The following is a 25,444-nucleotide window of genomic DNA, read 5'->3' as shown; positions in this document are numbered from 1 at the left end:
AGTCCAATGTGCTAATTTTAATGTGATTTTCAAAATAAAAGTCAGCAGCATTATTATGTGCAAATATTACAAAATGGTGACTTTTTCAAGAAATAAAATGGTTTTATTTTTAGAGAATGATAGATACATCATTGGAGAGCCAGAGTTTTTGTTTACAACATGGTGTTTTATTGTCTTATTTCATAAAATGTTGCAGCGTTGCCTCAACCTTTAACAAAATTTAGCACAAAGGTTCAGTTTCTAAAGCATTTGTCTATTTTGTGGCCATAACGTTTTATTTAATCTTACCTTATGAATTAACTAATGTATCTTATTATAAGCTGAACTGAACCTGCAAGACCTCACACTAATAGTCAGCATGACACATGAAGAAAACTACTACCAATTTTGACGAGTAATGCTGTGTTGTTTTGACTGGACAGCTTCAGTCTGCTTTTTCCTCCTTTGACTCACACCACCCACTCTTCGTTGAACAAGAATAGCTTGTTAAGAACTCATCTGTCAAGTCAAAGAAAAGATTTCGTAACCTTGTAAAATACATTTGGAAGTGGAAAAGGTGACTGTTTTTATTTTTTAAGATTACGTCAAGAGCTGATCAGTTGAAGGAAACCTGCTCCAACTCACCACTCGGTTTTATGTTCACATACATTTCACTCGACCTGAAGGAATAAAAAAAGACATCACTAAGGCGTGCATTCATGACTATTTGGATTTATTAAAGAAATTATCTGATCCTGCTAATGAACAAACGTTTGTCTGTTTTCTTACAGCTCATGAATGTGTCAGACAAGTTTTAAAATTTCCATCAACGCATCATGACATTAACATCGATTCACAATCGTCAGTTCATAAAACATCAGAGAAACTGCAAATATGTTTTCTTCTGTTTTTAGACAGTCTTAGTCTCTGGGGTCGCTTGAATGAACAATCTGAAGAGTTTCATTTCATAAGGAGAAATCCAGTGTCTAAAGATGGTTACAACTAACGGCTGCCAAGTAAACGAAATCCACTGTGAAATATTGCTTCAACAAACAGTGGTTTCTAAGACAGTTGATGATAATTGAAAAAACGCATTTTAACCTTGTTGGCAAAACATGAAATAACATGTTGGTGGTGTTTTGGAAATTAATAATCGGCCCCTTTTTAATCAATAGGAAAAGATAACCTCATGTCAACACTGATGCAGTCATTAAAAAGTATTTCAACTCATGATGTCTACATTTAAGACATTACAGAGAATGACACATGTCGAGAGATAGATCAGTCTAATTGATTAAAGGAGAAGGTCATCATTTTTGGAAATGCACTTTTACAAACAAGTTGGTGAGAAGAACGATACCACTGTCAATTGATTATGAAGCTATACACCCAGCAGCTAGTTAGATTATCTTAGCATATAGACGTTAGAAACACTTGGCATGGCTCCATCTAACACCAACATCAGCCAATCAGCCCCTCTAAAGCTCACCAATCGGCACATTGTGGCTTTCATAGTGGAAAAAAAGGCATGTTGATTTTACAGGGACACTAACTTCATATTTACTGTAAAAACATGAGGGTGGTTCTGAGCTTATCATGTAATTCTTAGAAAGAAAGCAAATATGTATTCCCCACAATGTCTCAATTCTTTAAATCCAGGTACTTCTGCAACTACGGTGATTCCCAGTGGCTTTATGGGCAGCTTTGAGGTTTTTAATGTCGTTAAACTTCCTGTTTTCCTTACTGTAGCAACATGTTTGTTATGAACAGGTTATCAGGTTGTATATATACACAAAACACATTTACTCATAAAGGCAATGACTCCATGACATGTGTGCCCCCATGATCATGTTTAGGATAATGGGAGAATGAGTATCAAGTCCAACTTCTGGGTTATTCTTGATGTTTCTTTTTCTTTTTCTTGTTCTTTTTGGATTTCTTCTCCACCACCACCTCCCCCTCCTCTTTTACCCCATCGTCCACCTCTTCTCTGTGTTTCTTTTCCTTTTTTTGAACAACCTCAGCTTCTACAGTTTGATCCTCTGTTGACTCATGTCCATTTTGTAGCTCAGTTTCCTTGTTGTGTGTTTTATGCTTCTTCTTCTTCTTGGATGGAGGCAGCTCCTCAGAGGTGGAGCTACAGGTCTCATTTGTAGCTTCTTCGTTTTCGTCCATTTTCCTCTTCTTCTTCTCCCGACGCTCCTGCTGTTGATCCTCATCATCCTCTATTATGATGGGAGCGTTACTTTTCTCTTCTGTCACTTCCGGCACATCTGCAGACTCTTTGCCCTTCTTCTTCTTCTTCTTCTTCTTTTTCTCTGGAGGCCCCGGCTGTTGATCCTCATCATCCTCTATTACGATGGGAGTGTTACTGTTCTCTTCAGCCACCTCCAGCTCATCTGCAGACTCTTTGCTCTTCTTCTTCTTCTTCTTCTTCTTCTTTTTGGGCTCTTCTGAGTCCTCGGTGCTGGTGTGGATGGGACTGGGTTCCTCAGACGGACCCGCTGTTTCGTCGGCCTCGGCCTCCACTGAGGGTGATGCACTCTGGGCCCCTCCGCGAGCCCTCTTCAACTGAGCCATTCGCTGTGCAAAATACTCCTGCATACTGAGTGTGCTTGTCACAGTATTGGCGATGGACTCTGTATCCAGTTTAATAGGAGTAAGAGCAGATGTAGAAGTCTCCTCCGTCTCACCCTGAGAATCACTGCCATTGCTCTCCTAAAACAAAAAAAACAAAACACAAATAAGAGGACAGAGTTAGGATTTAAGGCAGCATGTAGAGAATCTACACAAAAATAGACAGAAGACAATGGTGGACTGAGGAGCTTAAGTGACCGTCAATCATCGTGCAGATTAACCAGGCAGATTTTGGTGAGTGAAAAGAGCCCAAAATAGGATGTTGATGTAACAATAGGTGTTAAAGGATCACCTTAAAATAAGCATCTGACATTCATCATCATCTTCTTACAACATCCAGCTGTGTGTCCTTGCACAGTCAGCTCCTTAACTGCCAACCATCTCCAACAGCCCCTCACTACTAAAGCTTCCCAGTGTGAAACAATAGCATGTGTGCCTGATGAAGGCACTGGTCTGACAAAACACATATATATCTGATATATAAACCTTAAGTGTTGACAGTTTACACAAGTATTTCATTTATCATAATAAATTACATTTTTTAAATAATTGCATAATTGCCAATCGTAAAATCAGTCACCTAAAGTTTCTTTTTGGATGAGCCACTTTAAGTATTTATTCTAGGCTGCTAGTCTAGGCTACTACTCTTAAAATAAATGGGGAATTCATTCAAAACAACAATGACAACAAGCTATACCCTTAATCATTCAGTGCCTTTCTGAAAACCATTTAATGAAAATGAAATGTTTTTTATAAAATACATTAATTGTGCTGTAATTGGCATTTTGCTTGAATTAGACATTGCAGATACAGACAGGAACCGTAGGGAGCAGAGGAGGGTACGACATGCAACAAAGACCCTCCAGCTGGAACTGAACAAGGAACACTGGTCATATCGTATCGGTCTTAACCACTCGGCCAGGGGCTACCAAACTGTTTCAAGTCAGTGACTCCCACAATAGATGCCAATTAGACCATGGATGCCCAATTTTAGTGGATGCTGTCTCGAGGAATCCCCTTTGAATAATGTTTCATCTAAAGGTTTCAAGATAAAGTCTTTGTAGTAAATCAGTGAGCTCACCAGGATCTCTATAAATCACCATCATCAAACTACCAATTCTTTTTCTTTCCTTTTCCTTTCAACTTCCACAAAAATGTGATAAGAGTTAAAACCCTAATCCTCCTCCTGCTGGGGAACCCCTACAACCCACTCAACTCCACCAATATCTTTTCATTCTAACAAGGCAGAGAAGGCAAGAAACCACAGTTTATCTGGCCACTGTTCTGCTTTGCAACATATACGTGATTGTGCAATGTCCTTGCCAATCAGCAATGCAACATCTGATACACATTTTGTTGGGAAATGATTTGCTAAAAGACACACTGAGAATAGTTGTTTAAAAAAGGAGGAAAGAGTGTCTCCACGTCTCCAATCTGGGGACACGAGTCAGTCCGGTCACCGACGCAATCTCTCTCTCTCCAACCTTCAGGCTACGTTCTCAAACGGGGCCAACTTTACAACTATGAGGTACAACACAGTCTAGATTTAACACTACAGCGCCAACAATTTGTCACCTCACCCCTGCGACCCATTTGTCTTCATTTTCCTAATGGCCTACTCAATGCATAATGATTTGTCCAGAAGAATACAGAGGCTCCTCCTGAGATTCGCACTAAACAATGCTGCCGCTCTGTGTATTACCTCAGAGATGGTGAAGTGGACGGCATTTTTCAAACCCTTACAGATTAGAGATGAATTGAAAACACTGTGTTGTGCCGACTCACCTCTCGGTGTGGCCTTTAAGCTTTTACATTCAGATTAGGCCACTTTGACCCTCAACACTGATTGAGATAGACAAGCTAACGGATGGACTAGAGAAACAATGTGGATGTAGATGTGAGCAGGTCTTGTGGGACATGAATAGACTAAAATGCAGAGTGACGTTACTACTAATGTGCTGGGCTTCCTCTGGAGCTTCAAGTGCACTGTATATTTATCTATATATACCAAAAGTGTTGTTTCTTTTAAACTAGCCACCAGGGACTTCGATGAAATCCTCCAAGCTATTAGTCTTATCCCAGTTAAAGGTTCGTCATAATCAATATATCTCCATACCATTGTTTTTGCAACCTAATATATTGATAAATATGGGGAGAAGTGATTGCTCTGCGAATAAAGCCTCGCATCAATTTTTCTTTTTGGCCTGTAAATTATGCATGTAAAACTAAGATTTACAGGGCTCCAGGATTACTTTTTCCCCACCACCGCCCTGGAGCCATCCCGAAAAACAATCATAACCGTCCTGGAGTGAATGTAAAACGTCCAAAAATCATCATTTAAAGTACTTTTACCTCCTAACTGTAGTCAGCTCACGAAATTTAGTAAATTAATTCAATGTGTGAGGCTTTGTGTTCTCTGAACAAAAACTCTGTCTTGCTGTGTGTTTGGCTGTTAGTTATATTAGCTTTAACAGCTTCAGAGCCATGTAACTAGCCATACAAACCGCAGGAATGTGCTACCCACCAGACAGAACTTTCTACTTTAACGTCGTAGCCGTTCCTTAAACCGTCGCTGCTTAAAGTCTTTAGTAACCAGTGATGACACATTTCTGTGGAGAGACATAACAATGCTCACAGCATGCAACGGTAGGCTCTGTTGTAGTCAGCACTTGGCTCAGTTTGTCAATTGCCAAGTGATAGTTTTGAGTACCCATACGTACAACCTTCAATTGTCACCAGGACGATGGGACATCGAGATCTGTGAGAGTATTACATGAGTAATTTGTTGACTGTATTACATCTAAAAAGGATGTATTCAGAAGCTGTCAGGAAGCACATGATTGAGGCTAAATAAGAAAAGCAGGTGTGTCAAAAGGACAACAAAGTTTTCTGCCACCTCAGACCTCGACTAGAAAGAACCCCCCAACTTCTAACAAGGGGGATCAGGCCCTTCAGGTGAGGTGCCATTAAGCAAAACTTTCCAACTTCCCAGAGAAAATCTATACTCCCTGTTACCGCACAATGGCATCCTCTCTGCTTGGGAGAGTGGAGATGGGGCTTAGAGCTGACAGCGCCAAACAACATGTAACTGGGATTTGGGAAGATGGCTGGGGGCCACTTTAGAGCTGCCTGTGAAATTACTCTCAAGAGAGGGAGAGAGTGTGAATGAACGAAAGGGGGAGAAGGAGAAGGAGAGTGACGGAGGGAGAAACATCTTCTTCATCAGGAGGGGAAGTGGCTGGAACTCGGTATGTGGTTCATTCCTCACTGCCTGGGGATCTCCATTAGACCCTGATCCGACAGGAGGGAAAGTGCTGTGCTGGACACACGCACGTACAGTATTGGTAAACCTACAGATCCAGTCAGCATTACTGGCAGCCCTGGAGATTTTTGTTGAGGGCAACGTGTTACTAAGAAACAACTCGGCAGTTATGTTTCAGATCTCGTTTCCCTATTTCCAGGTGTGTGATATTTTCTCTGGCCTGTTATTATCAGTCACCACTTCTGTTTGAGTGCCAGGATGTAGTATACAGCAGGCATGAGACTCAACCTGCAGACTGTATGTACTCAGATACAAGCGTCATAATAAAAAAGGGACAAAATATAACCATCCAAAAGGCAATTTAAGGAATATATTATATCAAAATGGAAGCACTGCATCAATATTGTGTCATGCCTAATTTCCAGGATGGGAACAATCACTACATAAAACAAGAATATGAAAATTTTCTGTTAGTGACTTTGCTTTTCTTCATGATCACCAACATTTTGTCATTTTAAAATTTGGAAAGGGTTGTCATGTATTTATTACATAATGTCAGTAAAAAGACTAGTTGCTAGTTTACATTCCTGACTGACTCACAGTGAAAACCCTTGCAGCCAAGAGAATTACTCAAGGCTTTTTTTAAAAACAACTGCACTAAGCAGTCTTCTTCTTAAAGATCAAATTATATAAATTTTCAGAGACTGTCCAGGTCCATTTCACTCAAATCCAAGGACCCAACACAACAGATTTTAAGACATGGATCATAGTTAATTACGGTTAAAACATTGAGAATTTTTATAATGAGTATGAGCGGGTTTACAGAAGCTCAGCGACTACGATTAAAAAGAAAGAGAGGCTTGAATGTGTCAATTGTGCTGCTGAGTTAAAGTGATGGCAGAAAAATTGCAGGAGACGCACGCAGACAGCGGATCCTGGCCTATTCACTTACATTAATTGTTCATATTTTTGTGCAAGAACAATTAAGTTATTTACATTTTTTTGTTTTTACTTAAAGCCCTTTCAATGACTCATGCCTTTGTCTATTTTCAAAACCCTTCAAGGCCTTAAGTTTTTTCCTCAAATACCAAATTTGCATTGAAAAAGGTTTTTCAAAGTACTATGAGAACACCAGAAAAGACTTTAGTTGTAGTCAGTGGTAGCTAAATGCAGATAATTTTTCTGCAGAAGTTTTAAGTCCATTTCTAGTTTTACTCACTGAACTGGTTTGAGGTGAAGCCCTGGCAATTAAACCCTTCAATATACAGTGCATAATAAAACCTTGTCCTGATAAAAATACCATAGTGGCTTAGATTGTTTTTGTTGTAACATAACGCATAACAAAATGCTGAAGAGCAAACTTTATTTCCTGTAATAGTAAGGGCATTTTAAAGAAGGATCTGCCTTTTAAACCTACAGCTCAAGAAAGGAAAAATCTCATTTCAAATTTCTAAAATCAGTTTACATAATTGCTGGAACAAGGGAAGGACGATTGAAAAGGACAGTCCCAGGCTAAAACACAGAGGGGTTGAGGAGTGGAGGGTTGGAGAACACACCTATATCCAGCCATGTCTACTCCTCCCCCTCCTCCTCCTCCAGGACCCAGAACCCCAGGAAAAGGATGCGCTCCGTGCACTGTGTGCAGTTCTGAGATAAGGCTCCTTCGGCAGAGGAGCGGTCTGGCTGGCTATCGGGCCCTTCCTGCTCCGCTCTCTCCCCTGGCGGGGGCTGGGGCTGGGCAGGGAACACAGGGAGGGTCCGCAGAGGGTCCCAGAGAAAAGGAGAGGGTGGGAAGACATTCAACAGGCCGCCTCCTTCAAGACACTCCAGTTCTATCTGTCCCTGCTAATGTAGCCGATGGAAAGCCAACGGTAAGACATGTGCCAATGTGCCAAGATACTGAGGCCAACACATTCAGGAGGAGAGTCGATCAAGCCAGCAGAGGGACGGTGGGAAAGGTTCACTGGAGTGCATGTCAAACTTTTCTGACTCAACACGATCAGCAGAAACATTTATTGAACTTTATTCTATTAATTTTCAAGATGCCTACATCTGAAAACTTTAGCAAGCAAACCTACTTTGTGTCTACTTATTTCTTGAGAGAATAAAATTCCAAAATCAATACGTTTTTTGTGTTTTATATCCCAATCCAAAGCCTTTTAAAATGAGTCTTTGCTATTCTTTTGAATTTTCCCATTCACTTATCAGCTTCACAGTGTACATTAAGTACTAGAGTATACAACAGTAGCCTACCTAAAAAGTAAATCAGTCAAACAATCCAGGTCTTTGTGAAAGCTGAAGGGCTGTACATTAAAAAAAATATAGCATTTTATATACAACCTGTAGAGGGTGATTGCCAATATGGCCACACTTTGGTTTGGACCAGATTTAAACTGGTCATGTGCCTGAAATACTAGCAAAACATAACAGCGCAACAGGACTCAGTTGGCTGTCGGTGTGGATTCCTTTGACCGAAACTGCTGGTTGCTGTTAATTTGTTTATAATTCTCAATCCTTTACTATATGAAGTACCAGCATACTGTTCCAATGTTTAATAGAGTGTATGGACCATTTTTGACAACTGACTGGAGTCAGCGCACGATTAGTTATAATAATGAAGTAAGTAAATGGCCAAGGAGGTCCATTTAATGCCTGGATCAGTCCTTATTCAGCTTCTGCCGACTGGCATAGGACATTCCTAATATTTGTACTAGCAATACTGAAGGTTGTGGGCACCATCTGACGATAAATCCTTTGCTCTTCCAAGTGAAGTGACAGGAAAGCTCAACATTTCTGACATTTAAATTGACTAGCCATAGACCTGTAGACTGATTGATTGAATACAAAGATATACTTAACAATTATGAACACTGGTTAGTTGTGGCCTTAATCCAAAGCATTAACAATAAAGCGATTCCTGATTGTCCATCATCTGGTTATCATCATCACAGAGGTCCTGTAAAATGTGCAGCAAAGCATTCAGCAGCCTTGTTTCCTCGATGCAACGATGAAACTGTGTGTTTGCTGACAAAATGGGCGTAATCTGGGGTTAACTGAGAGGTTTTTATGGATAACCCAATTGACAAGTAATGAATTACTTTTTGTTTAGCCATCTTGTTGAAAAGAGTGTCAACTAACAATTCATTCATTAAATGGCTATTCAATGGTAGCTTTAAAGCAGACTGTAACAAGGTCAGCCCTCCCAATTAATACTAACCCTATAAGTCATTCAAGGTGTGGGGATGAGGTTTAAAAGTAATGGAGATCTAATGAACAATGGTGTCTGGTTATACTGTGTCTACTGTATTAGTCATAAAAAAATCTGAACCTCATACACTGGTGTAAAAGATTCAAAAACAAAGTTGGGAGGTTAAAAAAGTTACTAAAACAGGTGATTATTACAGGTTATGTTCAACCAATCAGCTCATTCAAAAGTATAAAGTCACCTTCTTGCTCACATGTTAATTAGCATTTGACAAAGCTGCAGTTGCCCATTTATTTTCTTAAAAAACTGCCTGTTTGCATTACTTGCTGTTTTTTTTTTCTTTCAATAATTTCAAGCCAATATTGGTTGGGTCTGTAATTGCATGAGTGTGCCCTCATTGTCCTGCCACAATAATAAATTTGGCGATACTCAGGGTCTATGGATCAGGCCCTGATTAGCCAGCTGTCTCTCCCTGATGAGCACACAAGTGCAGCAGCCCATCCTTCATGAGCCTGATGTGGGCGGACATAAAAACAGGTTGATGCCTTATTCCCTGGTAAATAAGCAAACCATTCCGCTGACCATCAATATTTTTATAAGTAATGTCGCTGCCACGAAAGTGATACTAATATTTATCCTTGTCCTCCGCAAAGTAATATTCACACAAATTAACAAAGTCAGAAACCGTAAAATGATGTGGCATAAAAACATTAAATGCCACACATGGAAGCTTCCACAAAGCAATACTTTTGCTAAAGGCATACTTTCTGTGTGTAGTTAGAACAAAAAAAAAAGGGTTTTGAAAAATTGCGCTTTGTGCCCGGTGCAAGAACGTTTATCATAAGTAACAAATGAAGACAACATTATGCATGCAGCGTGACTGCCCTGTGCTTGTTCAACACTGCAAACGCTTGCCGACAATGCCCCCCCCTTCAAGAGCATAGAGGTCCCCCCACCCCGACCCCAGAGAGGGAAGATACAGTGATTATTTTCCCCAGCTGTGATTTATTAGATTAAAGAGTCAGTGATTAAACGGTAGTCGGTGGCTGTAAACAGCCGAGAGGGCTGGAAATCTTTGGGCGGTTAGCTTCACCAGGCGGTAATTACCCCGGCCCCATGTATTCTAGTTTAGGCCTGTAACTAAGAGACGGACGCCCTCTTTTTCTTTTTTGTCCTGCGCTAATCTGTAAGTGTCAGCGAGCTGGCATGGCCAGGAGGGAGCCGTCCACACAACTGCCAGGGAGGTAGGTGGTGTGTGTGTGCTGCGTGTGTGTGTCTTTGCAGCAGGGGTGTGTGTGCGTGTGTGACTTGGCGGGTCTTGATATTTTCGGAGGTAGAAGCAAAAGGGCCTGTCAACAAACATGCTCAAGAAAGGGAGAGCTTTTGCTTGAGGCAATTAGATGTTATCTGAGAATGAATTAGAGCTCCTCGGCTTCACAATGAGCCCAGCACTCATGGGCATGAGTGCACAGGCCCCATTCAAAGTGATCCAACCGCACAACGACAACGTACGTTTACACTGGCGTCCCCTTTCAACAGATTAGTGCTGCAAGTTGATGGACAAGTGAGCCAAAAAATTAATTCTCTGCTCCAGTGCCATATTTCTATTTATACTGTCAATTATACAATACAGTGGAACTCTGTAGCGAGTAAAGAATAATCCTGTTACGTTCCTGTTGTGACAGGACAGACCGCTAACCCTGTGAAGAATAACAATACAACAAATTAAAATTAAACTGCTTCAGGGGTTTCCCTACAATTCTAAGGCATTTTAAGTGCAACACCCAAGTCCGTTTACACACCGTCTCAGTCAAATAAATAAAAAAATCAATGTGGGGAGCATCCAAACTGACTAAACGACTTTTCCTGGATCTAATGGTTGTAGTTACTCCCCAGTAGACTTGGTCCAATGGTCCAAAATCATGTCAAATTCCATTATTTTTTATTTTTAAAAAAGTCAATGTCTTCAGGAAGGAACCTCGAACCCCCCTGCCCCAAACTGTGCAACTAAATCTTCCACAAACCTCACAAAAAAACTGTGCTTGATACAAACAAATGCTTTGATAAATACAGCACCAGTCATCTGAGCAAGTTTTCATTACTTAACGTCTCTAAAAATAGAGCTCTAAAAATAACAGTAATGGAAGTTATTAAATGGTAGAGGAGTCGTCAGTCTGCATACGTACCTGAAGTTAAACTGAAATAAAAAATGTCTTACTCTTAAATGATTACACTAAAGTGCGACACACTTTCCGAATAGCAATTCAACACTACCTCCCTTTGCTGTTCACAGGCCTCAGCAGCAACCTGTGAAACCCGAACAAGAGTGCAGACAAATTCTGTACCGAAAAGACATTTTGCTTCTGCGCCGTCAGCAAAGTTTCACTGTTCGACTCCGCCCATTGGCTCCTTGGCGCCTCGCCGACGCATCTGCCAAACGCTCGAGCCCCCAGCCCAGGCCTCCCCTGTCCCATATTCCTTAAGATTGTGGTATCGGGGGAGGCCCCGCTGACGTGCGATCCTTCATGTGGACGACGCGTGGGCAGGAAAAACTTGCAACAGGTGCCACCCGATGAGGCTTGATCCTCAGCCCTTTGTGCCTGAGCAGGAGTGGGAGTGGGAGAGGCCGCAGGGGTCATGCTGACCCGAGAGCAGGGTGCGCCATACCAACCGTCTGACTGGAAGGTTCAGACGTCAAAACAAGCCTTGTGCCAAATTGTGCTCAACCATTTTTCTTCCCTGACACTTAAGTAGTACAAAACTAATGAACAGCTCGGTAATGTAACAATATTGATGTTTCTAATAGTGAAACAGTCGTATCTGTAAGATCTACTGACCAACTTGATTTATTATAGATACAGAATTTGTTTTTTTAACTAAGTTGATTGAAAGGCTGAAGCAGTAAACTTAAAATGTAATTTAGTGACTGCATTAAGCTAAAGTAAAATGATATGATAAGTTATGCTGAGGATTCTTAACAAAAATCTTTTTTTTTTTTTTTTTTTTTTTAGATTTATTACAATGACGAAGTGGCATTTTCCTACTAAGAAATGTGTAATTTTAAATAAAAATATGAAGCTTTTAAGGTAAGAAAACCATCGCCCCCCCAAAAATATATCTGAATTTTGTCTTTTTCAAAAACACACACCCCAAAAAAGAAATACAGAGGGAGATGTAGGTGGAAAATAAAACCATGGCTTGTTTCCACCTTTCATCTGAGCTGGCGGCTTTAAAAAATGACTAACTTTTGTTGATGTATGAATCGGCGGGGAGTCTATTTATCAGCAGGCCCTCTGCGGTCGCCCGCTTGGGTCCCTCAAGTCACAAGCCGCGTCGCTCCCCTTTGACTGATTAATTAGCCAATCAGAGGACATTTTTCACTGGGCGGCAGAATGGTTTATTTCAGCTAATGCCGGGCTTTCGAGCTGAGGCCCGTTGGAGCCTCGTCGGCTCTTTCGGCCTGCCTGAGTGGCCGGGCAGAGGGGCAAGGGAGATAAATCAAGCCGGGCTGGCCCTCCATGTGGCTCCCCTAACTAAACCCCCTGAGGAGGGCACGGTGGTGGAGAAGGAGGGGGAAGGAGAGGGGGACGCAGGACGGCCAGGGGCACTGCTCGCCCGCCGATAAGCACGGGGAGCACAGGGCTGCCAAAGTGGCTTCATTTAGAAGTGGCCGGGGCTTTTTGATATCTCGGCAGAGAGAGCCTGTCGTTTGTCATGCCGTGAGTAATTGTGTGGAGGGGCACAAGAGGAGGCAGGAGATGGAGGGGACTCGCAAGCGTGGGATGGGTGATGGATAACAGAGAGCCATGTAGATGGACAGGTGCTCCACCATAGCTTGATAACCCTCACTGGTCAGGGAGTGTAAATAATGGTTTTAGGCATACATTTTCAGGTGGCTATGAGGTAAGGTGGAAAGAGGTTGGGGATGAAACAGTGGTCATTCATTTATCTTGTAGATATTGGTTTGTATTTAACAGGTAAATACAGGTTTAATTGCACAAGCGTAAGGTATACACAGAGGTGCACCTGTACACTCAATACAATTTGAAATACAACAGCTCAGCCATCAATTCCAACTTTCAAAAAAAATTATAACGTTGAAAATGTGTGAAATAAACGATATCTTTAAAGGGCCATAGTTAGCGGTGGTGCTGTACATGACTGGAGTATGTTGAGATGAGTTTGCAGTCTTTGGTCCTGTCAATTTATGTACACATACATACCACAAACATTATCTGCGTAACTTAGGCAAAAATGTTCACTGACGAGGTAATGTATTGTTTTACAACGACCAAATAAACTGTTACCTTGAATAAAATGTAATATCACTCCGGGTTTGATCATTGTTAATGACTTTTGGGTTTATGTGATACAACATAGGTCATTTCAATACAGACATGTTATATAATGATCTTTAAGTGTGTTCTAAATAAATAGATGATTGGTGTGATGTCAGTGCTTAAAGTCAGTGCTCTGTCATACATCGCGAGGAAGGAATGAATTGATGTGCTTTTAATATCAACACTCACTTAGCCTTATTTAATTATAATCTGAGGATCGAAATTAAATAATTTTTCCTGCCAAACGTGTCTTTCATTTAGAAATTTAAAGCCGACTGCAGAGACAAACATGCACTTTTAATGTTTGAAAAGACCATACGAGCACATGGGACAGATTATTAACTCCTTCATAGTAATTGTTTGTATACAGGTAGCCACTAAGTCTCAACCATTCGAGTGTTTCATCTGAACTACTACAAGGAGGAACGCTTTTTAATAATTTCGGAAACCAAAACCGACAATTGCAGTCGTCCAGAATGCAGTAGCTGACATAAGAAACATGCACTTTTAATGTTTCTTATGTCAGCTACTGCATTCTGGACGACTGCAATTGTCGGTTTTGGTTTCCGAAATTATTAAAAAGCGTTCCTCCTTCATTCTAGATTTAATTTAAAAGACATTTTCATGCAAAATACATCATACATTAAATGGAAAATGTTTGAACTTAAAGGTTAATTGAGACAAAGGGAAGTTTACCCTACAATACGGCCCTTGGGGCTCAGACATGAGGTTAACGCCTAAAGGAAAGTAGTTCAGATGAAACACTCGAATGGTTGAGACTTAGTGGCTACCTGTATACAAACAATTACTATGAAGGAGTTAATAATCTGTCCCATGTGCTCGTATGGTCTTTTCATCACATTAAGTACTGCCTTTGATGAACAGAGGCATGTGGGACAGCTGAGTGTGTGTATGTGTGTGTCTGTTTCAGGGAGCGTTGCGAGCAGCGATAAGAGGCCAGCAGGAAGCACATCACTGCAGGAGGAAGGAAAACCCCAGCAGTGGGGGACTGGTGGAAGGGAGGCTGGAGAGACAGCAGTGGGTGGTGGGTGAAGTGCTGGAAGATTCATGAGGCGGGAAGGAGGGTAGTTTTGGAGAAGCCGATCCAGATTTGGTCGAGTCTCCTGGCCTTGTTGGGATGCAGATATGTGATAATGCGTCCAGTGGCAGCATGTGCAAACCCCTGCACATCAACTCCAACGCTAAGAAAAACCTCCTAATGTTGATATAGTCACTGCTTAGGAACACAATTCTTTGGGGTATTGAGATAATTCATGTGAGTATATACAGGAGTGTATTTACAGGACTGTAAGCACAGATCAGGGTGCAGCGAGGGTCACTGGCAGTGTCACGAACACACTCACAGGAGATCCTTCACAATGCCTAGAGCTTGATTGGTCCATCACCCTCTTTACCTCTTCCCAGCTACCTCAGATGTTGCTGGGCTTTAACACAGGGCCTCATGGGAAGCCATTGTAATTGTGTTCAGTGTTTTCGATATGGTCAATGGTGTCCCTCCTGGCTGAAAAATAACAACCCATAACCAAACGATTAGGGAGAAAATGATGGTGTGTATTGCTTGCATTTCCAATGTTAATCAGCTAGGGAGCAGAAGCCATTGTGATGTTATGGCTCGGTATCTGCAGGGGAATAGAGGAGGTTTTTTCTCGTGCAATTTATGGATTTTTAAGATGCCAATTTCTTCAAGCTAAATGCTTGAGATAAACAGAGGAAGCCAACAAGAGGCTTTTCTGTGTGTCTGAGTCCAAAAGCGACATTTGTCATTGTCCTTCAGGTTCTGTATGGGGTCGGCAGAACTTAAAGAAATGAAGACCGAAGAGAAATGAAGTGAATTTATTTTATTTCATAAAGTAAACAGAAGTTCAGTGTCTGCATCACTTCTCAGGTCTTTGATGATAATCCTACAGTTAGGTTTTTCTGATGTTGCATGAACATTTAAGTCGAAAGTCTGTTTTTGAGTGTCTACAAAATAGTCTTACAAAATGTCACTGGTGGGATTATTGTGATTTTATGAAAGACTTTCAAATGCACAAGTTTCATTAGCAGATATTTGAAATTATTTTTTATGTTTAATGTTAAAAAACTGAAGATATGGTTCTTTAATTCCAAGGCAGGCAATTTCTAACCACAAAGCTTATGACAAATGGAAGAGACATTACACAGTCTAATTTAAAAATAGTTATGGTTATGTTTTTGGTAAGTAGGCCAAAGGAACTCACTGAGCCTGAAATGCAAGTTGCACCTGTCTCAGCCTGTAAGCTACGTTTCAAAAGCATGAGAGCCAGCATAACGCCAAATGGCAAAGTGACGTTTGAAGTGACCAGCCACCAATGCCAAGAGCTAAAAGAGAACTTTATTTTGCAACCGTCATCATTTCAGATTTCTGCACACCTCACCCCAATTTGGATTTGCCTTTAATAATGCCCGCTGGCATTATAACTACCTGATGTGAGCGCTCCAAGACAGACGCAGAGAAGAGAGGGAAGTGCAAAGAGAGGAGTAGGGGGTAAGAGTGCAAATCCTTTAACTGGATTTAGGTGCTCTTGCCGCCATCAGTGGCCCGTTGGCGGTGTTAAAGCTGCACACTGTGACACAACTAATCTAGGGCCACAGGGTGCTCAGGAGCTAGGAGCAGAAGGATCACATGATATTGCAGCGACTGATGGAGGTATCAGCACCAGTGGTCATCCTTAATTACCAAGACAGAGGCAGATAAGCTGGAGCCACCTGGACAGAGGTATGCTGCCACCTCATCCCCCAGTGCACAGTTGACATTGACTGGGTTAAGAAAGATCAGAGGCCTGCCCTCTTTAGGAAACTACTGTTTCACTGCAAAAAGAGTAACTTACACCTCGACTACACATATTTTGTAACGGGAAAGACTGACTGACTGGATCATATGAATACAATACTGTGTAGATATTAGTCGTGATTACATTTCCTGGTTTGGAGAGACTGACAGGTGTGTCTGATCATAAGATCTGACTGAAAGATCCCAAATAATTCTGCACCTTGTCGATAACTTAAACACACTTTCAAACTATGAAGAAGTTTAATTTTTTTTTCAGGCTTCAATTATATGAATAACATTTGTTTGTTTTTGGATAGGTGTTCTTAATCTTAATTCACTAAGTGTTAAAGTCAGTACAAGTTCTTGCATATTTTAGAAAATGTTGGATTTGCCTTTGTTTGCAGGTCAATCAAACAATAAAAAGGAAATGTTTGATTGAATTTGAATTGAATTTGCTCTCCAAGTTAAACTTTGAAGCAAACTGGGTAATGTAAATCGTGACGTCTCTTACCTGCTCTTGCTCTTTGGCAGATCTTGCTCTCTTCCCAAAGATACAGTTAAGGTCGGTTTCAGTACGAGATGACAGATCCTTCCCTAAAAGGGGGGAAAAAAATCACTTCTTTTAAAAACCACACACTAAATTCAAATTCACTTTAGAAATTAGGCTAATTTAAACAATTGTGGAATTTTACTTTTGCAAATGTGCCAAAAGTTGACTGTAACACTTCATAGTGCCATTTTCCTGCAACACACACCCTCCCACCGACAAAACACATCACATAACATATTAATACATTTCAATTTCTTTTAATACAAACAACTTAAGGGCAACTGTTTTATCAAGACAACCCTGAAAGCAGTTGAAAACATTAGTTTTGTGTGTCGGGGGGGTCGAAGGTAGGAGGAGGTTGTCTCTTCATTAAAGAAAAGGAGAGGTTTGCGTGGCTTGCTTCTTGCTTCAGGGATAAAACAGCAAAGAAAAATAAACCAACGGCGAGGTCCGCCACGCCACGCCTCCGGATTCCCATTTTCAAGCCGGGCCTCAAAGACTCCTGAAGCATACAGTCGTCTGTCTCAGGCCCGGGTCCTGTTCGTACAGCTGCATCCTCTTCCTTCAGTGGGGCTCTGATAACATTTGGTTATTTATTGCTTTTAAACCTCTATCTCCCCCTTCTCTTGGCTTTGAAAGTCGCTGCACATGCACGTCTAAGAAGTAAAACCAAGAAAGTACGCTGAAAACTAAAATAAATGAGGAGGACAGGAGGGGGGGGTGTGGTGTTTGTCATCTGGTGAACACAGGTCAAAAGTAAAACTATGCCCGATCTGACCTTTTTGCTGTTTGGATGAGGAAGTACCTGTCAAAATTCTCTGGCTTTCAGGTGAAAGTGCAAATAACAGTGTTCTGATAAAAAGGAGCTTAACACTTCTTTTCCCATAAACTTTCAAAAGGTGGCTGAATACCATTACGCAAGATGAGGGCATGGGCGCTGCTCGTGTGCAGTGGAAACTGTTAGTGAATACATGCTGGTTTCCAAGGACACGGCTGAAACGGCAGCAACTGTCAGCACTGATAACTGGTCGAACCAGACCGAGGAATCACTGAGGTTGTACAGAGAAATACACAAATATGATCAACTGACAAATTACTACAAAAAAAAAAACCTGCTACATAAAATTCATGGTGAAGAGCTGCAATGATTAATCAATTAGCTGTCAACTAATCAATTTGGAAAAAATGATTTCTGGTTTCTTTACTCCTCTTTGACAGTAAAGTCTTTTGGTTGTGGCCAAACATTTTATAGACCAAACAACTAAATCGATTCATAGAGAAAATAATTGACGGATTGATCGACAATGAAAGTAATCATCAGTTGTAGCCCTACTTAGCGCCAGGTCATATCAATGTCACCAAATTAAACACAAGACTGGAGGTAGACTATATATTTTTAGAAGAATGAAAGAACACAACTTAGTAGCTTGATAATATACTATAATTTATAAAAAAGATTAAATGCATTAAATGCAAAAATGTGTTTTGTTAAAAGCCCAAAGACTGCAATAAAGGCAACCCCACAGAGCAGCGGATGGAGAGCTGTAGTTAAATTCTGCATCAACCACCCTTGCTGCCCTGACAGGTGATAGATGGAGGCAGCAATTAAAACTGGGTTACTGGTTTATGCTGTGGGCCCCCGGACCTAAGCAGCGGAGATTTTGGTGCCTTTCCCCGCAAACAAAGGCCATCAATCCTCAGTGCTGGCAGTGAGGGAAGCAGCCAAAACAGGATATCAATAAAGAGCAGGAGAGAGTAAGGAGGCGACCTGCACTGAGACAGAGAGCAAGATGTTTCCAAGGTCCTAAGATTCGACTGAGGGCACAAGATTTGGGAAGCAATGTGCGATACGTCATCAACGCACTGGCGCCAGACTTCATTACTTATATTAAAGCATGCAGGGGCTGGAGACAGATGCACCTGCCAGTTTGACTGGAGTCACTGCTTCATAACTTCTTGTTGAGTCATTTACACAGATTGAAAAGATTTCAGTGAAGCACAGTTGCATCCTCCCTTTGAACAATTTAACTCAAGCAATATTCTGCTCTCTGGCAGTTTGGCTTCTTTCCAGTCTAGCGTCATTTCATGCCAATGATGGCACACGCGGACATGAACAAGTTGCTGTCAGTGTGAGTGTAAAAGAGGAATTAAGCTACATGCCTTCAAATTTGGTGACACGGACACCAAAATCCAGTAAATAAATACATAATTCCTTCTTTTTGTCCTTTAAGATGTGTTTTTCTTATTCAGTTTGACAGACATTGTGATCTATCACAGATGATTGTCTTGAAAAATATGTCTGGACCCCTGCTATTTTGATCGTATCATGAGTTACTCTGTGAGTCCAAACCTAAATGTTTTACAGATATAATCTCAAGGGCAATTAACCAATGAATCAATAATAAACGACTAGCCAAACTAGTCTTAAAGACAGAGTCAACAATATAATTTTAAAGTCTCTCACTGTATTTTTTTATCTTACTGGATGTGCAATCAGGTATTTAATGAAATGTATTTAAACTGTTGACCTCTGTTTGTTCGCAGATGATCCGTTTACATCCAGAACTATGAGAGTAGTACATGACTTTTTCAACCTCTCATGTAACGAGCTTAGCAACACTAAATCTATTACCAAGCCTTAACTTGGCAACAGCTTCACAGGGAGGGCAGCCGACACTGGAGCGGTCGGTGGAAGCATGCAAACAGGCGTGGCTGGTTATGTGTTTGCCAGGTAACGCTTTGGTTGCCCATGCCAATCCAGACCACAAGCTGCTGCTGGACACACTAAAGCTATGTCAACAATGGGAAGAAGATTCAAACGATAAAAGATGAATAAATAATTAAGAATTTCCTGTAGGTGTTGCTGAGGACCAACAGTATTTCCAAAACTATCTCAAAACTGTTTCAAAGTCAAAGTGCATTGACAGTTTATGCGTGTCAGACCACTTGAGGCAGGCGGAGTACTCAACTCTCAGGTTTCCGCTTAAGTTATGAGTCGCTAATAGACAAACGAGTATTGCCAGTGTCCCTTCTGTTGCATGACAACAGTTTGCAGCCTCTTTAAGAAGAAACGTGGTGTCACGTTGCCAAAAACGGTTTAGTTGACGGGTCTGACGCCTACAGAGACAAAAAATGTCTGAAGATTGAATTCCAGTGGAAACATTCCCACCTGCATATCCTCTTAACTGCCCCTAACTAACCCCTCTCTGCTTTTCTGACAATCTGAGAAAATAAAGATACAGAAAGAGACTGGACGTCCTATCTGTCATTCGCTACCTGCTGTTTAGTTTCGCCTGACATTTATAAACAGCTGGTGGTGGTAATGGAAGGGATCTCCTCAAATGGATTAGAACTTAAAGTCCTGCAGGATCAGACTTCATCAGATGACGGCCGGTCGGGGTACAGCGCATCCAAATGCAAGGACAATAAAAGAGGCCCAAGTTCACCGTCAACGCAAATGTCCAATGACGAACGACAGACAAATGTGGCCGCTTGAATTACTCGTGAGCAGGGTATTGTTTGTGGTGCTTTTCATGAGGTCAATGAGGTTGTTTTGGGGAAGAGGGAAACATACCAGTAAGGGTGGAGAGGTCTAAATTGAAGTGTACCAATTCAATGAGCTCACAGTTTAGTGTAGGGGTGGCAGATCTGGCCAAAAAATAATTTTATATATAAAACAATTATTAACATTCAAATCATAATCCAAATTAATTTTCACATGTGCTGTAGTCTGTAGCCAAACTGGAAATAGCCGATGAATTTCTACATTTGCACCATTACAAAGACAATACTGCAGGAAAGATAGTCCCTCCTCTGCCTTGCTGCTAGCTGTAACTCAGGCTAGGCAGACATCCCTGGGCTAATAACGGACATATACTCTGATGCTTGCATTCTCGTCAAGGTAAGGTGATATGCTGTCATTCAGAAGAATTTTAAAAAAACAAAACAACTATGAACCCAGTTGGAAGTAGAATGGCACTAGTGGAGCCCATACCTTCGCCAAGGCAGTCCCCCTTTTGTAGTCAGTCATTGATACCAGCTACCTAATTACAACCAATTTTTCCCCTGAGAAATTAACGTTCAACGCCTCCAATGTGAAAAAAAAATGTGAGAAAAACTCCCTGGATCCGGTGCAAAGTTAAAATTAAGTTGCAGGCCTTCGGTGAAGTAAGTATAAAGAGTGAGGGCAGGAAGGAATACGTATGTGCAATCTTGTCTGGTGCATCTCATCCATCAGGGACGAGGTCTTTTTCTGGCTCCTGCCAAATTAAGATCACGAAAACAGGGTGAGAGGGTCTGGGGGAGAGACTGAGGCCACGTTTATCTGGCAGGGTCATCTGATGGGCCACACAGCCCCTGGGAGGTGTTGTTGCTCGGGGTGGGGGTGGGGGGGTGCAGTAAATGGACATGCCAGATGCCCCAAACAGGAAACAGGAAGTTGCTATTGAATGACGTAAAATAGAAAAGGCTTTTCCAGGTGAGGCAAGAGTTGAGATATTTTGTTTTCCCATGTATGCTGACCTGATGAGGTACAATTGAACTCTATACCAAAAACGATTATAGATCAAGCACTTTACCATATGTTAATATTTGATTAGCGTGCACTATTTTCTTACAAAGAGACTTCCTGCAAACCGTGACAATCTTATTAAGAAACTGAGCCTGTAATCACTGAACTATGCTCCAAGTAAAGCAACTCAGCAGTAAAATATGGGCTAGTGGTTATTCATTTTGGTCTCCAGTGGTCCTGAACACTAAAATTCCTCCTCGTGCCTATCAGTGTACCGGCCTTGACCAGCAAATCTTGACTTCCTGACGTGTAAAGGAGTAATGAAAGTAGAAGGAAGAGTTATTAATAACCTCCCCTAGCACTGACCGGGCCAACTGACCCGGCACAGGCCCACAGATCTGTGATCAGCATCTGTGGTCTGAGCCAAATGATCAAGGCTCAACCCGGGCTAAAGGAGGCCGTCTGTCTGTCTGCACACTTGAGCTGCTGCTAGGGAAAAAAAACTGAGCTGAGCTTAAATCAGTATATGGTTGTCCTGAAACTGAAAAATGCAGATCCATTTTCAGTGGAGAAAATGCTTACAACGTGATGAACAGTTGATGCAGTCTGGCTGATACTACAGAGACAGTTTTACAGGTAGTTAATGTAATGACTGATGAGAATGAGAAAGGAAACAACTGTGCACACGGAGAACATCTTCCTGTTTATCCCTCTGCTGTCGGTCTGTAAAACCCACCTTTAGTGAACTTCATGTAATGGACCCTCTTTCTGGAACTCTTGGATTTCTCTTCCAAGCTGAATCCTTTCTTCTCCTCTGGTGGAGGTTCTAAGGAAATGTAAGAAATAAACATAAATGTCGTATGTAGATACAATTTTAATAAGTTATGCAGCATTTCACCTGTTTGACAGCTTGGAAATAACAGTATTCTATGCTTGCTTTGTGTCCAAGAACAGTGATAATGAAGATGTTCATTGTATGACAGTGACAGTATTCAACGGGTTTTTCTCTCCTAAATGTTGCAGTGCAGCGCCCTCCAGTGTCCAAGTAATGGAACAACAATCATAACAAACCACACTAATTTTTGAAGTCATGTGTCTTTTGATACAAAATCACAGTTTACTCGCAAAAGTAAGTGAGTAGGATTTGCAAAGTCTAGATAGATTGATTGATAGATTGTCTAATAAAATTGCACAACTGCAACAATTAAAGTTTACAGAATTGCTTTTTACCAAAAGCAAAGAATGTATACTACCACTTGGTTTTCTTTACCAGCCAGGAGACAACAAACAAATATGAAAACTGGATTGTTTCATTTCAAAAATTCAAGAGTTTTGGTTAACATGAGTGATTGTGTAGACGAAACCCAAGATTATGTTGAAAAGCAAACATTTTTCAAGGATTATATTCACATTCCTGACCTAAAAAATAAAATAAATATTTCATTGACTACTTCGTTATTACAACACAACAAATTAAAGACAAATAAATACTGAATAGAAACAGTTACGTTTCTTTTTACACAACCAAGGATGATTAAGTGCTTGAAAACACGATGTCAGCTGTGGTGGAAGGACTGTTTTTGGTTTTCTACTGAAATAATTAAGACAAAGGAATAATTGGTTTGTTAAGAAAAAGTCACGCAGTTTTGAGCAGTACACAGTACCACCCTGTGACTTTGTAAACAGTGCAGTATATATACACACATTAGACATGTTAATTATGCTGTTTTTACATACCAGTGTTTTTGTTGTTGTTTTGGCCATGGTGGTTGTTCAGTTGAGCAAGAAGCTCATTGAAATCATCCTGGTGTGCGATCCAGTTGTCCTGTGAACACAGCAGATCTTATTATTTATTTATTTATTTGTTTATTTCGGGCATGTTAGTTAGACAGTCATCATCACATATCATCTTAGTTAAAATCATATAGTACACATGGCCGAAAGGAAGAGGCACTATGTAACAATTTGTGGCATTTTACATTTATGAATCACTTTTTTAATGGTATGTACATATGTGAGTGGACTGTAACTTGACATGACAAATTAGACCTTCCCTGTCTCTCTCGGTTGTCTGTAGACGATTTGTTTAATGTGTTTAATGCTGCTGGACTGAACTTTGTGCATGTTCTCGGGTATTGCATCTCAGTGCCTCTCTCCTCTCCGCTAACAGAGAGCAACAGTAGCTAACACAAGCAGAACTGCAAATATCTGCAGGGGAATTAATCGTCCTGTAATTATTTTTGATAGTAATTCACTTGAAACATGACATACGTTTTTGGGAAAATGACTGCAATATTAGCATAATATTACTATGGTGCTAGTATTTCTGCAGCAAAACCGTCATTAAAATCTGTACTGAAATAATTGCAATTCAAGAGGCTGCAATTTAACTCATGAGAAATTATATGTTGTTTACAAACACAGCACAGCACTGTGCCATGCATTTAAACCTACAAATAAACTTGAGAATAATGTGCTGATTATATATTCTCATCAGCTTCACACTCACAAAAGTAGACATATTTGGTTTTAGGGTGTAATAACATAAGAAAAGAAACACTGAACAATGAGCAGGGAAATAAATGATTTCAGTCAAGTGTTACATGTGTGTACCTCATGGCTGGCGGTGGTTCCCAGACCAAAGTTGTCGTTCTTAACCTTCACTTTGATGTGATCAGTGGAGCCTTGCTCACTTCTGCCCAGGCCCTTAACATGAAAACAGAAGAGAGATCACGTGAGACTGATGTTCAACAACCCACCCATGCAGTACACTGCCAATGTTCACAGACACCTGAAACAGTAGAGGTCCGTCTCAACACTCACCTTGCCCTTGGACCAGCCCATTCGCTCCAGCATCTTCTGGCCAAATTTGGAGTCATCTTTACTCCAGGCGCTGTTCCTGGGGTCGACAGACCACTTCTGTTTCCTCCGGGCTGGACACAGAGCAGCAACATCATTACATAACAGCCATCGAACAAAAGACATTACGTATACGATTAGGTCAAGCCACGCCAGTCGAGATAAGATAGATACTACGTTTACATGCGCTGTAATAATTTACTCTAATATGATGTCTTGTACATGCAAACACATTGACTGACAGCTGTCAACATTACGGGAAAAGGAGCAGTACACTACGACCATTCGTTAAGAAAACCATGTCACAGTTTACGCAGATTCAGTGCATGTAAATAAAGCAATATCCAACCATTAATGACAATAAAGTTAGCTGTAATGAGCTAATAACAAGTGACTGCAGTAGAGGTACAAAGTTAGAAGAGACAACACGTGTTTACACAGACTGGTGATGCTAATGCTAATGCTAATGCTAGCTACGCGAATACTTGAAAAAAACACAAACTACTGAATATTTTCGGAGGAAAGTCTCTTGACAGGTGGTAGGGGTGTTTTTCGCGAACACAACACATAGAAACACACATTGTTACATTGAAAGAAACATAGAAATATTCATAAAACACTTTAGAAGACTTGTACATACGCTCGGCAAGCATGGACATCCTGGGGTCCTTAAACAGCTTGACGACAGTCGAGTAGGGTTCCTAACAAAAATGCCTGAAGACAATGCGTTGCCACGTTGGTTGTCTGCGTGAATATATCACTATAAGAAATTCATTGTGTGTAGAATTTCCACACGGATAAAAACTACTTTTAACCATGAATATTATCGTTATTTTTATTCTTATCACTGCAAGGGATCCTCTTCGCCAACAGAGGGCGCCACAGCCACACATTCACAGCATAACAACATGCAACGTGTGCTGCTGTGTTAGCCAGCTCCAGTGAACCTAAAACTACTTAGCAATTGCCCGACTGTAACTGGGTTTCTGTGTCTAATACTGATATACAACTAAAGAAAAAATAGATGGTACCAAAAATATCAGCAATATTAATTATTGTATTAATACACAGACTCTTAAACCATGTATTAGAGTCGTGACTAAGATGTACTGAGGAAGGATTTTCCATAGGTGAACAATAACATCACTTATGTATAATTGTATATCATATATATATATATAAAATACACTTTTTTTTAATTCAACTAAAATTCAACAATGACAATTAATAAGACTAGATCATAACTAAAAATATACATACCATAAAATTATATTATCCATATAACAAGAA

At 40.8% G+C, this 25,444-nt stretch overlaps 1 protein-coding gene across 1 annotated transcript; it reads right to left on the bottom strand.

The window, feature by feature from the left end:
* Nucleotides 1-691: 691 nt before the first annotated feature.
* pinx1 (PIN2 (TERF1) interacting telomerase inhibitor 1) lies at nucleotides 692-24,897 on the bottom strand. Its single transcript, XM_084378209.1, has 7 exons — nucleotides 24,795-24,897; nucleotides 24,119-24,228; nucleotides 23,909-24,001; nucleotides 23,033-23,120; nucleotides 22,032-22,121; nucleotides 16,747-16,829; nucleotides 692-2,697 (listed from the first exon to the last, which is right to left on the bottom strand). The coding sequence occupies exons 1-7, from the start codon at nucleotides 24,811-24,813 to the stop codon at nucleotides 1,873-1,875; spliced, it is 1,308 nt and encodes a 435-aa protein (XP_084234335.1). The 5' UTR covers nucleotides 24,814-24,897; the 3' UTR covers nucleotides 692-1,872.
* Between the last annotated feature and the right edge of the window lie 547 nt (nucleotides 24,898-25,444).

Source organism: Pagrus pagrus, assembly GCF_965226575.1.
Source record: "Pagrus pagrus genome assembly, chromosome: 16".
In the NCBI taxonomy this organism is placed as follows: domain Eukaryota; kingdom Metazoa; phylum Chordata; class Actinopteri; order Spariformes; family Sparidae; genus Pagrus; species Pagrus pagrus.
The sequence above is the reverse complement of the archived record's forward strand: the minus strand, read 5'-3'. Positions and strand labels throughout refer to the sequence as shown.

Coding starts and splice junctions, on each gene's coding strand:
- pinx1 (XM_084378209.1), bottom strand. Junction 16,830..22,031: donor TTACATGAAGTTCACTAAAG/GTGGGTTTTACA, acceptor CCCCCCTTTTAG/GGAAGGATCTGTCATCTCGT. Junction 2,698..16,746: donor CTGCCAAAGAGCAAGAGCAG/GTAAGAGACGTC, acceptor TTTTTGTTTTAG/GAGAGCAATGGCAGTGATTC.